Source organism: Sinocyclocheilus rhinocerous, unplaced genomic scaffold (assembly GCF_001515625.1).
Source record: "Sinocyclocheilus rhinocerous isolate Xijiao unplaced genomic scaffold, SAMN03320098_v1.1 scaffold3614, whole genome shotgun sequence".
NCBI lineage: Eukaryota > Metazoa > Chordata > Actinopteri > Cypriniformes > Cyprinidae > Sinocyclocheilus > Sinocyclocheilus rhinocerous.
In genome coordinates this window covers 163938-178980 of record NW_015648617.1, presented here as the reverse complement: position 1 = coordinate 178980, position 15043 = coordinate 163938, and the positions used below count along the sequence as shown (strand labels likewise).

The 15043-nt window shown below is 35.9% G+C and overlaps 1 protein-coding gene across 5 annotated transcripts in view; it reads right to left on the bottom strand.

Annotated features, from left to right (window-relative positions):
• LOC107710025 (E3 ubiquitin/ISG15 ligase TRIM25-like) overlaps positions 1-6762 on the bottom strand; it is an 11628-nt gene extending 4866 nt beyond the window's left edge. The window contains exons 1-7 of one of the 5 annotated variants that reach the window (XM_016514705.1): positions 6091-6762; positions 5171-5266; positions 4791-5024; positions 4420-4588; positions 4287-4313; positions 2543-2611; positions 1731-1799 (exon numbers count right to left, since the gene is read on the bottom strand). In XM_016514705.1, coding sequence (XP_016370191.1) covers positions 1731-1799; positions 2543-2611; positions 4287-4313; positions 4420-4588; positions 4791-5024; positions 5171-5266; positions 6091-6684 — 1258 coding nt within the window. In that variant the 5' untranslated portion in view covers positions 6685-6762. The remainder of the gene's footprint in view (positions 1-1730; positions 1800-2542; positions 2612-4286; positions 4314-4419; positions 4589-4790; positions 5025-5170; positions 5267-6090) is intronic. The other 4 variants (XM_016514707.1, XM_016514708.1, XM_016514706.1 and 1 more) reach the window with 4 other exon arrangements.
• Between the last annotated feature and the right edge of the window lie 8281 nt (positions 6763-15043).

Here is a 15043-nt window from a genome sequence, read left to right as displayed (position 1 = left end):
GGGGGGGGGGGGGGGGGGGGGGGGGGATCATGCAATGTCAATACTCTTACAATTTTTAAAATGTAAATTCAAACACTTATTTTTTACATTTAATATAACCAATATCTACAAGTAACATCCTTTCAATGTGTACAACGTGCTTTTGTGAACTTGACTATTAGCTAGAAATGAGCAAATTAGTTTGAAATCGTCAAACCTGTTACTGTCAGCCCTGTTACTTTTCAGAGTAACAGGTTTTGATGTGGATAACAGGGATGACATAGATTAGGTGTCACCCTGTTTTTAAAGATTGTCTGTGTAAAATTCAAATATTTTAAAGGTCACCCTGGGTTTATTATTGAGCTAACGCCTATATCATTCAGTGGCATATGAGCATCAGTTACATTTTTAGTTAGTATTGTTGGTATTGTTACCATTACTATTGTTGTTAATGACTGGGATAAGAGTATCAGTCTCAATAAAATTCTTTTTTTCCCCCATAACTCACTGTCAATAATACATACATGTAAATTCAATTACAAACAAGAGCAGCAAGATGACTGCAGACCCTCACCCCAGTCTTGCAATGTTCAAGAAAGTAAAACCAAATTTCAGCATCAACATCTTGGTCTGGTTTCAGATGATCACAGATAGACCAAGATCTGATCATCTTCCTTGCCTAATAATTTAACCAAATCAGTGTATTTTAAGTTCTGTGAGAGGACACAGACAAACAGATGGACACATTATCTAGTTACAATACCCTTAAAACATTAGTTTTAACTTTGGATAGCTCTTAGAAATGTAATGTGCTAAATTAACAATGAACTGACTTTAACTGAACTCTATTGTCCTCCTACATTATCGACACTATTTTCCTGTTTAGCACTGTAAAGCTGCTTTGACAATCTGCATTGTATAAAGCGCTAAATAAATAAAGGTGACTTGACTTCACTAATACAACTATGCCAAGTAAGTGCAATACAATATAATGCAATTTAAAATGGTAAAACTTTGCAGTATTATGTAAACAAATATGCTGAAGAAAGTGTGCCCTGTCATCGCTGTTACTTTGGTCAGGCCTGTGACTTTGACGTCAATCCTGTTACTGTCATTAATTTCATAAAAACTGTAAAGATGATATTTGATACAGCCTTCCAGGTTTTTTTTTAATGTAACTATTTTATTTTGGACCTTTTTTAATATCTCTCTTGTAAAAATATATATTTTTCTTAATTGACATGTGGTCACCCTCCAAAATTAGGATGTTCTTGGTCATCTGAATGACAAATATACAAATATTTTTTAAAAATCCAAAATTTGAAACAATCCCAGTGAAAAGAGGAACTAAAATGCTGCTCATATAAGTGAAAGCGATCACATAGTTCTAATTAAACTATAGTATATAGTAACGCTTGTGTCTGTAACAGGGTTGACAAAAATACCAAAACATGAGGTAGAAAAATAGTCGTAAAAGAATAAATTGCTTAGCTTAAGATGGCACAATACAATTTCCTGTCATTTTAAGGTGTCTTCATTTCATGGATATTTAAAAAAAAATGTTAAACTCATTTAATTTTTTAATTTTTCCAACTGGAAAAGGCACCGATTTCATGTAATTACCCCGAAACATTGAGAGAAAAATGATTTAAAAATGAATGAGAAAAGATAGTGATGAATGGATGGGTTTAGGTTATACTGAATCAAGAGGCAACAAAAGCCCATTCAATTGCATGGGAGTTACTACTTACACATGTCTCTTGAATTTGGCAGGAGGGCAGGAATCTCACTTGGGATTCCTGGGAATTGGTTTCCTAGACCTAGAGGATTAGAGAAGTGGTTCATTGCTGAAGAAAATGTGCCCTATCATCGCTGTTACTTTGGCCAGGCCTGTGACTATGACGTCAATCCTGTTACTGTCATTCATTTCATAAAAATTGTAAAGATGATATTTGATACAGCCTTCCAGGGTTTTTTTAACGTAACTGTAACTATATTTTATTTTGGACCCTTTTTTAATATTTCTCTTGTAAAAATATATATTTTTCTTAATTGACATGTGGTCACCCTCCAAAATTAGGATGTTCTTGGTCATCTGAATGACAGATATACAAATATTTTTTAAAAATCCAAAATTTGAAACAATCCCAGTGAAAAGAGGGACTAAAATGCTGCTCATATAAGTGAAAACGATCACATAGTTCTAATTAAACTATAGTATATAGTAACGCTTGTGTCTGTAACAGGGTTGACAAAAATAACAAAACATGAGGTAGAAAAATTGTCATAAAATAATAATTTACTTAGCTTAAGATGGCACAATAAAGTCATTTTAAGGTGTCGTCATTTCATGGATATTTTAAAAAAAATAAAATAAAAGTTAATTAAACTTATTTTATTTTTAAATTTTTCCAACTGCAAAAGGCACCAATTTCATGTAATTACCCCGAAACATTGAGAGAAAAATTATTTAAAAATGAATGAGAAAAGATGGATGGGTTTAGGTTATACTACATCAAGAGGCAACAAAAGCCCATTCAATTGCATGGGAGCTACTACTTACACATGTCTCTTGGATTTGGCAGGAGGGCAGGAATCTCACTTGGGATTCCTGGAAATTGGTTTCCTAGACCTAGAGGATTAGAGAAGGTGGTTCAAATCTTCTGGCAGCAGTTTTATTAAGAATAATAAGGCCCTATGGCTGGGCGATTTTTTTGATTTTATCAATTAATTTGAATTTAATTGATAAAATTGTTTTGCCACAATTGTATTTTTTATAAATCAAGGAATCACAACTGTAAATAGAAATATTACCAACTGTTAGAATTAGACACGTTGACAATATGCTAATGATAACAGTTAAGAGAAAACAATGATCCGACCGCATGAAGGTGCACGTGATTAACTGCTCACGTGTGATGCACTCTATGAAGGACCGTAAGCAGAACATATTTCTAGGTGCTATTCACACAGATTGTGCTTTTGCATTGAAAAAGATATGACGGGCAGTGGAATAGGAAAAAATGCAAGGAGATGGGAGCTGAACTTCTTATAACTTGAGCACTGTGTTTTTAGAATGCCGTTTCATGCACAAGGTGCTGCAAAAGATACGAGTGCAATGGTCAAATGCGTCCATCAAGCACATGTTTATATAGAAAAAACTGAGCAGTGGAATGCAAAAACCTGTAAAGAACTATGTCTGATATTTCATGTTTGCATGAAATAGTCTACCGAGACAATAGTCTACTGGTCTTACACTTTTAGTGATTTTGAATTGCCTTGAATTTTGAAAAATTTTTTTGCATTTCTTGTATTATTTCTTAACATACATGTTTAAGACAAGCTTGTGCAATAAGTGCCTTCATATTTAATGCATCTCTACTGTAAAAAAGATATCTAACAAGTGATTTGTTTTACATTTATATCATGTTGACAACTTAGGCCCCGATCAGAGAGAATGCGTTTTTCAGGTTTGAAAATGCATGGGGCAACGGACTGTGCAGTGCGCTGCGGTTTTTTATGTTGCTAGCCAACCACTGAATCAGCTGTCCTGTCAGTCTAAACAAGGATTATAGCGCGAGCGCACTAAAATCTTTGATTTGCAGTAAACTGCTATATTACCAGAAACTTTAAATATAGTGGGAGTTGTGGTTCATGAAATCAGCTCCGGGTAACCTGCGACAGTCACCACAAGTTTCTCCTCCATCATTGCAGTCTCTGGACATTCTAAGCTACTGTAAACTTCCATCACCACAACGATCTCTATTAATTCGATTGGACAATGGAAAAAAATGCAAATGACGTTGGGCGTTCAGAGCGCTCCAACAAAACTCAAGGCACAGCAGGTGGCTAAAATGCGAGGCCCCCGGGGCGCATAAAACGCACACAAAACGCTCACTGCCAATAGAAAACAATTTAAAAAAGGCACCTCTCACTGCAAAAAATGCATTCTGTCTGATCGGGGCCTTAATGTGTGGTACACTTGGAATATAACTTTCTTTAATTAGATGGTTAATATAGAGAATGTTACTTGAATCATGTTACATTTTTTTAAGGTGACTTAAATGTTAGTTAAATGTAGTTAAATTTTTAAGATGACTTAAATGTAAATAAATAAATACAAATAAAAATCGAGAATTGGTCAAATGTTCTGAAGAAAACAAAATCAAGATTTTATTTTTTGCCATATCACCCAGTAGAATAATCTCAACAACATATAACTGGCAACAAAATCACTTGTATAAAATGCTTTATATGATTAGTATGTCCCAGATTTCCCCACCAATTATTTCAAAACACAATCTCACCTGCGCCAAGAACAGATTTCTCAAACTCTGTAAAAACATATGAATATCAGAACTCTTAGCACGGACTATGACTATGTGTGGTGTTGCTGTACACAAACATCAAAACATGCAAACAAGCTCTGCACTTACACACCTGGTTTAAGTACAGAGATTCTGTTTTCTAATGGCTGCTCCATTAATTTGGTGACCCACTCCTTCAGTGCAACTGCAGAGGAATGATAAGCTATCACCTCTTTACTTTCCACATTCATACGAGGGTTATAGGGCTCAACATTTACCACAGAGGGCAAATCCACAGAGGCCTGTGACAGAGATTGGTAAAGTCAAGAATACAAACATACAATCTACGTATCTTGAATTGACTTACTTTTTGTAAGAGATCCTAGACCAGCACTGGGCTTCACACACAATATTTAATCATATATACATCTAAGGCACAAATAACAGTACTAAAAATGAAAAATGTATTTCAACATTTGGTCACATAATCATACTCTGCATCACCTTTAAGAATTCCAGTGACTGCGACTGGTCCAGCAGAATGTTGATCTCAGATTTGGTCCTACTCATCTTCTCGATGTTCTCATTAAATTTCTTTATCAAGGAGACCAGTTTGCTCTGACCTTTCTCCTGTTCCTTATCGATAGCAAGCATGGCTTCTTTCTCATCTCGGTCAATCATTTCTCTAAGCTGCCTGTATTCTGCCTCAAGAACACGTTTGCGGGTTGCAGCTAGGTCCTGGGAAAGCAAAACCAAAGGAAATGAAAGCTCCACATGCTGACATACGTGATAGTTAAAACTGTATATGCACATCTTGTCATCTCTTACAGTACCTTTATCTGATTCTGCTAAAGATTCCAAAAGAAAATTAAACAGTTCCAAACCTTTAATTTGATTTGTTGCTCCTTCATCTGTGAGATAACCTGCTGATTCTTGTCAGTTTTGACTTCAAGGATGTTGAGCTTGTCAGTCAGGTCAGTCTAAAAAAGTTTGAAGAATAACAACAATTTTAGGGAATCCCGTCATTGCCATATGTTTAAGACCACACAATCCTACTAAATGTTTACATATCAAATAATACAAACCCTTAAAAACAAACAAGCAAATATTATAATTATTGGACACTATGCTTATGTTATTTTGCTTAGGGTCAGTTTAAGTCAGTATGTCTAAGATATATACATTTGATTACATTTGCAACATCCTCTGTCATTGAACTAAACTGAATCAACATTGAACTTGTTTACTTTTTTATTCATGATACTATCTACTAACCGAATTCGATTTGTTTTATAATTTGGTGGACTGCAACACTGACAATATTACTGAACTAAACTGAATCAACACTGACCTAAATTAAGCTGAATAATGAAAACTGTCTGAAATTTAAGTCATTTTAGAATTTAATTTTGCGACACTGTTTGTTTTGGTGAAGCTAATTTGAAAATCTGTATTGTATAAAAGTCTATACAAATAACTGTGACTTGACTTGAAATGTGACATGATCAGTGCAGAATGCTGATATCAGGGTACACCGGTGTTGTGCCCAATTCTGATTATTACCCCCTAGTATTGGTAGGTTTAGGAGTAGGTGTGTGGGAGGGGTTATGATTAGGGAATCAGGTAGTGATTTAAATAATTTGGGTAATAATTCGGCAGGGGGCCAGAATTCGGCACAACACCTGCGCTCTTGCTCGTGTGATATTACTTGAGTAGATTATGCTACAGTAAAAGCACTAATCAGGATTATCTATCATATTTGTTCACATCTGTTTCTACATTCAGGTTTACAAATAGGCCCTACCTTTTGTTTGAAGCGTCGCTCATCTGCCGTGATAAACTCACAGCCTTTATGCATGTCCTGCAGACAGGTACTGCAAATGCATCTCTGGTGCTGATTGCAGTAGAACTCCATCAGTTTGCCATGATTTGAACAGAGACGCTCCATCAGATCTGGCAGCGGATCAGTCAGTTGATGCGCCCGGAAAATGGCATTCTCCCGGTGAGGCCTGACATGATCCTCACAATAAGACGCCATACATGTCAGACAAGTTTTGACGGCTTTGGCCTCCATGCAGTTATCACATTTGATCGCATCTGGATCTTTCTTTTTCACCTCAAAATGTTCCTTGACTGGTTCAGAGACACCCGCTTTTATTCTATAGGCGTCCAGCACCGCGCTGAGGACGGTGTTCTTCTTTAATTCAGGTTTACTGGGGAACACCATTCGGCAATGAGGGCAGGACAGAGATGATATCCTGTCGTTCCATGTCGCTTCGAGACAGTTGGCGCAGAAACTGTGTCCACAGATTAAACTCACCGGGTTCTCGAATAGACATAAACAGATACTGCATGTCAACTCGTCCTCAAGACCCAGTAGAGACATATTTTCCGCCATTGTGACACGTCCAAGTTAACAGCGATCACTGAGTCAACACTCAACTGCTTGCCCTTAGTGAAAACGAAACTTATAGCGATGTGTCGTTCGCGAACGAGCCGGCTCTAAGAGCCGATTCTTTGTAGCGAACGAGAAGAGCCGACTCACGTCGGGGAGAGCCGAATCTTCAGCCGGAGCCTTCTATTTTAACCCAATTTAGCAATTGTAAATGGTTTGTGTGTTGGGAAGCAATTTTTTATTCAGTGTTTTTATGAAAGCATTATTTTTATGCATTTTTTCATTAAAAAAAATAAAAATAAAAATACACATGCGGCTAATCACATGGGAGGACAGACTAGGATCATACCATTATGTGAAAGTAGGAAGGGGGACACACGCTCCGAAGATAGCGAGTGTAGTGGTAAAGACTAGATACACAGAGCGACAGAGAGAGACGGATTTAAACGCAAGCGTGTTGGTTAAGGTAGGAAGACACTGCATTGTTGCAACATCGGTCCCCCTCAGAGAGTCTTCTCAAAAACAGGACAAATAATCACAGAGAGGAGAAATCGCATCAGCACCTCCAAGCTGAGGCATCTGATATTTCTGTATGCCAACCTGCACTAAACACTAAAGTGTCTTAATGTTAAGACTTGTGCCTTTATTTATTTATTTATTTGATTTGTTTGCTGTGTTCAATTGTTCAATTAAAGTTGTATTAAAATGTTAAATAAAAGAAACTATATTTTTTTGTAACGAAAAAATGCATAAAAATAAGGCTATTATAAAAACACTGAATAAAAAATTGCTTACCAACACACAAATTGGGCTAAAATAGAAGGCTCCGCGTGATACTAAATGAAGAGCCATTTGGGAGTCGTAAGAGCCGGCTCTTCTAGGGGAGCCGAGCCAAAAGAGCCGAATCTTTGAAAAGAGCCGGACTTCCCATCACTAGGTGGAGAAACGAAACTTCAACGGTCCACACGACACAGAGTCATGAATCAACGAATGAATTAAGAGTTGTCAATAGACAAAATATTACAAAAAATTACCTGCGATTGTTTCTAATTTTGAATGTACTGATATCCTTAGGCCATATGTAGAAAATGTTTAATTTAAATAAGTACATTCTTTCATGCTTCATTCAAATGTTCTAATACCGTTTATATAAAAAGAAATGTAATAATAATATTTTTTAAAAGCTTAAAATAAAACAAATCTGCGCAGATTTTTATTTTATTATTATTTTTGCGTAAAGGTACAAATATCATAGTTTTTTCAAATGTACACAAGAGGGCGCTGTTTGCTTATAAAATCGTTGTTTGAATATTTGGTTGGTAAAAGCAAGACTGAAAATCTGTGTAGAATTTGGAAGATTCTGAAGAACTTTTTGAAGAATAATTTTTGCATGATCCTTATTTTATTTAACTATAGTCGCGACATCAAGGTGTTTATTTCAGTTGCCACTCAATTTCACTAGTAAGTCCCTTCAGCAAATTGCATTCATGGAAAAAGATCTCATCTCTGTACAGTGGCGGAGCCAGGATGTGTTCACAGGGGTGGCCAGGGAGGGGCCAGCAACCAGTCTGGGGTGGCACAGAAATATTCATTATTTCAATATAAAAATGTGTTTCATTGTAAAGTACTGGACTGTTTTATTACCTAGAACACAACTGAATATAATTAATTTCTACTTAATTGTAGTTGATATATTTGTGAATTAGGTCAAGTAATACTGAGTGAATATGACAATTTTTGTATTATTCCTCACCTCCAAGTATTTTAATAAAGGGGCTCACTATAGCTTTATTGCTCAGTCAGCTTGGTTCTGGTTCTTAAAACCCCCTAAAGCTTGTTCTCCATCATTGCAAACTCGTGGATTAGACATGCAGCTAGTGATATATAAGAAAGTGAAAAAGTCAACAGCACATACATGCCAGAATGTAAAATGAGCTATTTTATGCATTTAAATGGTTTCATTTTCGTTTGTACTTTACAAATTAACGAGAGAAAAAAGTGCACTGTGCACTGTGCTCACTTTTACTTGTGCATTAAATAACAAATAAAAAATACATAGCCTATCAGCTTGCGCCTTATATTGTGATCTCGAGTTGCAGAATAGGCTATATTTTATTTGCATTTGAGACACGTTCTTTAATGTGATGTATATACAGGTGCATCTCAATAAATTAGAATGTCGTAGAAAAGTTCATTTATTTCAGTAATTCAACTCAAATTGTGAAACTCGTGTATTAAATAAATTCAATGCACACATGAATTTATTTAATACACGAGTTTCACAATTTGAGTTGAATTACTGAAATAAATGAACTTTTCCACGACATTCTAATTTATTGAGATGCACCTGTATAGCCTACATGCATGCACAGTTTGCAACTTTAATCGTCTTTTTGGTAATTTCATGACTTAACTGACGACAGAACTACATTGTATGCTCATAGTTTTTGTGTGTGTGTGTGCTTTATATATGATATAGAGCGTGCGCCTCATACTGAAGATTGTGAAGAGTGTGCGCTCTGAGCTCAGTACGGCTGACAGGACAGGAAAGTTTGTTTTACTGACATACAGCCTAACAACATCTCATCAGACGCAGTTCACTGTTGTTCTACTGAAGCTCATTTAGCTCCTGTACCTTTTCCGCGCTCGTTTGACTTGCGCCTGGCGCTGAGGTGATGTTGAAGTGCGCGTCTGAAAAGTCTCCCGCTTGATGTGGTCGTAAAGAGATACGGCGGTTGCGCGTCTTAATAAATGCACTTCTTGTCGAGAAAAAAAGCGACAAAAAACGCAGTTGTGAGTGGGGTGGCCAAGCTTAGGTCAGTGGTGGCCACGGCCACCCCCTGGCTCCGCCCCTGTCTCTGAATCTGTGATCTCATAGGCTGTATAGACCAGAAGACTTTTGTGAGTCATGGTGAATTATGCTTTAATCCTTTTATTTATTTTTTAATTCTACAATCTGTATTTAGTATTCGACAATTTATTTTATATGCTATTTATGAATTTCTCTTCTGGTTGCAGATAGATATTCACAATAGCCTATATATTTACAGGCCTATTTAATTAATTAATTCATTCATTCATTAGCCAATTTTAATTAATTATGGCCCAACTTTGATCAGAGATGTTTTGTACAAGCACAGTTTTTAGGGGGACATTTTCAGAATCTTTGAACAACTTATACTATATAATACGTATAATACTACTAGCTAACTTATTATTTGACTCATTTGCTGACCAATCCCCTCATGCCTCCATTCCTATCTTGTCCCCTGATTCCACACACATTCTGAATACACATTATAGAGTATTAAACTTAGAGTGTGAAGGTTATGAGAGTAAAAAATCCATCCACACTTGACCCTACACTAGCACTCTCTATACTATTTCTATTCTGTCTACTTGTTTGCTTTTTATTCATTAAAAAATCTTGACCCTCTAACACTATTCTATTTCTGTTCTATACTGGTTTTCTTTTTATTTATTATTAAAAAAAACTTGACCCACTACCACTAGAACTCTCTATACTATTTCTATTCTATATACTTTTTATTTTTATTTATTATTAAAAACGTGACCCTCTAACACTAGCACTCTCTATACTATTTCTATTCTATCTACTTTGTTTTCTTTTATTTATTATAAAAATACATGACCCTCTAACACTAACTTGGCCCTCTATTCTATTTCTATTTTATCTACTATTTATTATTTAAAAAAAACATTGCTACATGTACTGCGTTAGACTATCCAAGACTTGTCACAGCACTTACATATTGTTGCTCTTTTGTTGCTTTGATTGCTTCTATTGTCCTTCTATTGTAAGTTGCTTTAGATAAAGGTGGCTACTAAATGATAAATGTAAAAATTAGAGAACTGTTAACATTTGAATTAAATTACAATTTAAGTACAATTAGATTTGGAATGTTTATAGCAAGATAGTTAACATATACTAAGACTAATTGCCTCTTGATGTATATGTTAACTAACTTGCTTAGTGACTTCACTGCCCTAATTCTAAATTATCCACAGATGTCTAAATAAAGGTTCTTGAGTGTGTGTGGTCACAAGTTTACTGACTGTCAGCCTGACACACTTTTTTTCTGCATGTTTTTGTGCATATTTATGCATATCACATGGATTTTTTTTCTAGTTACTTGTCCTTAAATCTATGATACATTATTTTGTTGTTTGATTAGAATTAAGATCACATACAGCAGGCCACTTGGAAGAGCATCAAAAATACATACTGAGTTTGCCTCCATGCATCACACTGAGATCTGACAATAACCCTCAGTGGTGTTAGTGTGACCCCTGACTTTGACATCTTCTGGCATGGTGTATGACATTTGGCACCACGCTTATCTTATGTTGGCAGCTGATACGTCTCAGCAATAATTAATCCAGTGTTAAATGCTAACCTAATTACACAAGGAATCAATGACCTTTCTTCCAGCAGGAAATACTCCAGGAAACTGCTAAAGGTTAAGGGCCACTTGTAATTTTAGCAGCACATTTAGCATAAATTATTTGAAAAGCAGAGGACCAACATTTTTTTGATTTAGAAGGCTTCATATTTTATGTTGGTCTGCCAGAGGTGAAGGACAATATGGTAATGGATGTTACATGACAGTAATGGTATCATCTGAATCAGTAGGTTCTCCTGTTTAATTTGGAGTATTATATGTAACATCCATGATTTTTTAAAAAGCTGATGGATATGGATCATGGATGACCAGTCACATAGAGTTGACAGTCATGGCAATTGTGAAATTAAAATGTACAATAAAAAAAAGTCCATATAATGATGTTAAACAATGCATCACATTTCTTTGGACTTCCTGTTTCAGCTTTGTTTAGTCTTTCACCCAGCAGCAGCACACCAGCCTTTTAGAGTGAAGAAGTTTATAATGTCATTTCTGTCCACAGAGGAACTGCATTATAGGAACTAGAGACAAAAAGAGGAAGAATAAAAAATCTACTTCTCATGCTTGAACACAAAGTTGATGTTTGGGTTCAGGATGACCCCTAAATGTCATTGAGTTGTGTGAGGGGTGGGTGTGTTTGATATTTGTGATGTGTTGAGTGTCCAGATGCTCACAGCAGGGATAACCTCCACCTCCTGCAGACTGTGTCCATTTGGTTTCACACAGAAACACTCACATTGACATGAGCCTTCATTAACACCTTACAGTGCCACTGGTAAACACAATCCATTTATTCATTTAGACTCCTGTAGCGTTACCCTGACTGTGACAGACAAAATCTAGGGAACAGAAGAACCCTCAGTGGTCTTAACCCTGCAAACATTATAAGAATATTGTGAAAAAAATCAATTAACAGCAGCAAAGAGCAATGCTATTAAACAATTTGATTATTTAAAAAAAAAGCTAGTGTAACAGTCTTTACAAACTAATAGGGACAATTGCCTTGTAGCTTAACTTTATACTTACATTTTATGTACACTTTATGACTTTATACTTACTGTTAAGTAAATAGAAATGCGTTTTTAAAAAAGTAGACACTTTATGAATAAACAAACAAATAAATACATAAATAATACACCATGACAACTGCAATATTCTCTATATGGCTGCATTCATATCACTATATTAATCCTTTCCTGCTTTTAGGCAAAAAACACATTTAGGCAATTTCTTTGTATATGTCTATAAACGGTTTGAAATTTAATTTATTAACTAACACATGCAAATCACATTTTAATTCCTGAAAAATAATAATAATGTATCAACACACACATATTTTTACATGACCAATATTTAGTGGGACCAAGAGGAAGCTATTTTTGGTTTATTCAGAGTCATACCTTCATTATTAACCATTTTATCTCATTTGCATCATAGTATTGCAAAGTGAAGAAAATGGGTTTGATAGCCAAGTTCTTCATTAATCTCTCTCTCACACACACACACACACACACGCACACAAAAGGCATTTCATGTTATCAGTGTTCTCTCTGATTTGCCTGATTGTTTTCATCATGCCCTGGGTTTACTGTTCATTCAGATCAATAAACCTGCACTTTGCTGTGAATCTTGGGCTCATTGCTTTGTTTTTCATGTCAACTTATGGGCACGATACACTCTATGTTAGATTTGTAATTTGCCTGTGTGTATTTGAGTGTTATTTATTTATCTGGCAGTGTGACAGTGCCATTCTCAGAATTTCTTCAGGGTTTTATACCACCCTTTCTTCATACAAACTTCGTACATTTACTGTGTTGTTTTCCTATTTAGCTTCTTCCCCTCCCCACTCGCAGACACACAGACTTTCTTTAATTAGGTTGCAGAGTGCTCTGTGGCGTTATGGTTGAATGAAGGTGCTGTCACATAGACTCAGTTCTGTACTACTGCATACGCACATACACAAACATTTCCATTGAACTCAGCACAATAATTGATTGTACTGGGACAGCCAGCAGGCTCTTTTTTATTACCTTGTGTGTGTGTGTGTGTGTGTGTGTATGTAGTGCACAAGCCAGTATTCCCTCTACAATTATTTTCTGTGCTTGTATTTAGTATGAACAGAGATCTGCTACTGTACTACCACTTCCTGCATCTACAATAATTTTTTTTCTAATGTGTTTTTCTTATGTATTATTTTCTTGCCTATGCCCTGACAACCCTATCAGTAATGCTCAAGTAACCCTTCATTTATGTACAATATACAAAATGTATATACACACTGTATATTATTTTGAATTATTATTATTAAATGGCAATTATTACAGTTATTTACTTTTAAACTAAACAATGAACTGACCAGAAAGTTTACTCTTGATTTATTAAGACTGGGTAAGCGTAACAATTTGTTTGTCTATTGCAGTTGTTGACAGTTGAATAATAACTCAATGGGACTTAAGTTTACTTAAAGGAGACATATTATGCCCCTTTTTACAATATGTAATACAAGTCTCTGGTATCCCCAGAATGTGTCTGTGAAGTTTCAGCTCAAAATACTCCACAGATCATTTATTATAACATTTTGAAAATGCCTATTTTGAGTGGAAGCAGAAACAGGGTGTTTTTCAGGGGCTGTTTCTTTAAATGCAAATGAGCTGCTGCTCCCCGCCCCCTTTTCCAGAATAGAGCTGCGCCATTACAGCTCGTACCTGCTAAAAGCATCTGTTTTGGTTCTGATTATCATGTTTATCGCGCTGAAATCATGCGTTTTACACCATATGAGTTTAAACTTCTGCTATACGGTTTTCTGAGAGCACACATCCGAAGCACACGGACAGAAAGCGGTTGTCACAGCATGTGAGTACTAAACTAAGTTCTCATTCACACACAAGTTTACGTTAAAAACACACATGAGTTACAAAAACAGTCGGTTATGTCTGTGAAGGTAAACAGCTGGGAAATAAATCGCATGTTTATTTTAGATCTGTGTGGCAGCAGCAATATACAGTAAATAAATCAATAAATCCACTGCTCTGTTGTCTCCTCTGAGGCTGGGACTCTAAACAGTGTTCTGTGCTGTTCTGTGCTCGTCTGTGCAGCCAAAGACAGAACAGTTAGCATGTTTTGCTCAAACTTTCGCCATGGCGTTGGAACTGGTACACCGTTGTGCTTGCGAGAAAACACAATAATGGCGCCATGGGTGGAAACTTACAGATTAAGGCATCGGCCGATAAGTTTTTCTGTTTGGCCGATGTGTTCCATGCGGGACTTTTATTTTGACGTCGCTGAGAACAGTAGCGCCTAAGCACACAGTGCTCACCTCGTCGTTCAGTTCTGTCTAATATGGATAGAAGTCTATCTAATAATCAGATAGAACTGTTAAACAAAGAAATTTAAATGTATACAAAAAGTATTATAACGATTGCTTTAATATTATTAGTAACAGAAAGGCAAACATGATAGTACTTTATCATTTGCTGTGAGCATTCAGCAAATACGCATTTATATAATTTAAACAAATCTTTGAATGACTAATGAACATTTAATTTCACAAACCTTGCAGACTTAGTCGAATCTAGTTGAAGTGTGCATTTGTATCCTGCATGATCGCGTGTTCTCTGCGTGACGGTCGATCCGTGTGAATTGAATGCTGACAGGAGGAGAGTTCAGCTTCACTGGAGACGCGCGATCGACAAACTTTAAACTCGTGACTGATTTCAAATTATGCTGCGCTTTATGCATTTGCCCACTGTCATATTCATGTCATTTTCATCGCGTGCTGTATGTAAAATGAGTGTTAACTTGGCTTTATTTGAAAAAAATATGATTCCCAATGCACACAAACTTCCCAGATTACTGAGTGCCCTGTTGGTTACAGTGTTTACTTCCTTTTTAATTACATTTTTATTAAATATTTATTTATTTGTGAAAAATACTTTGTC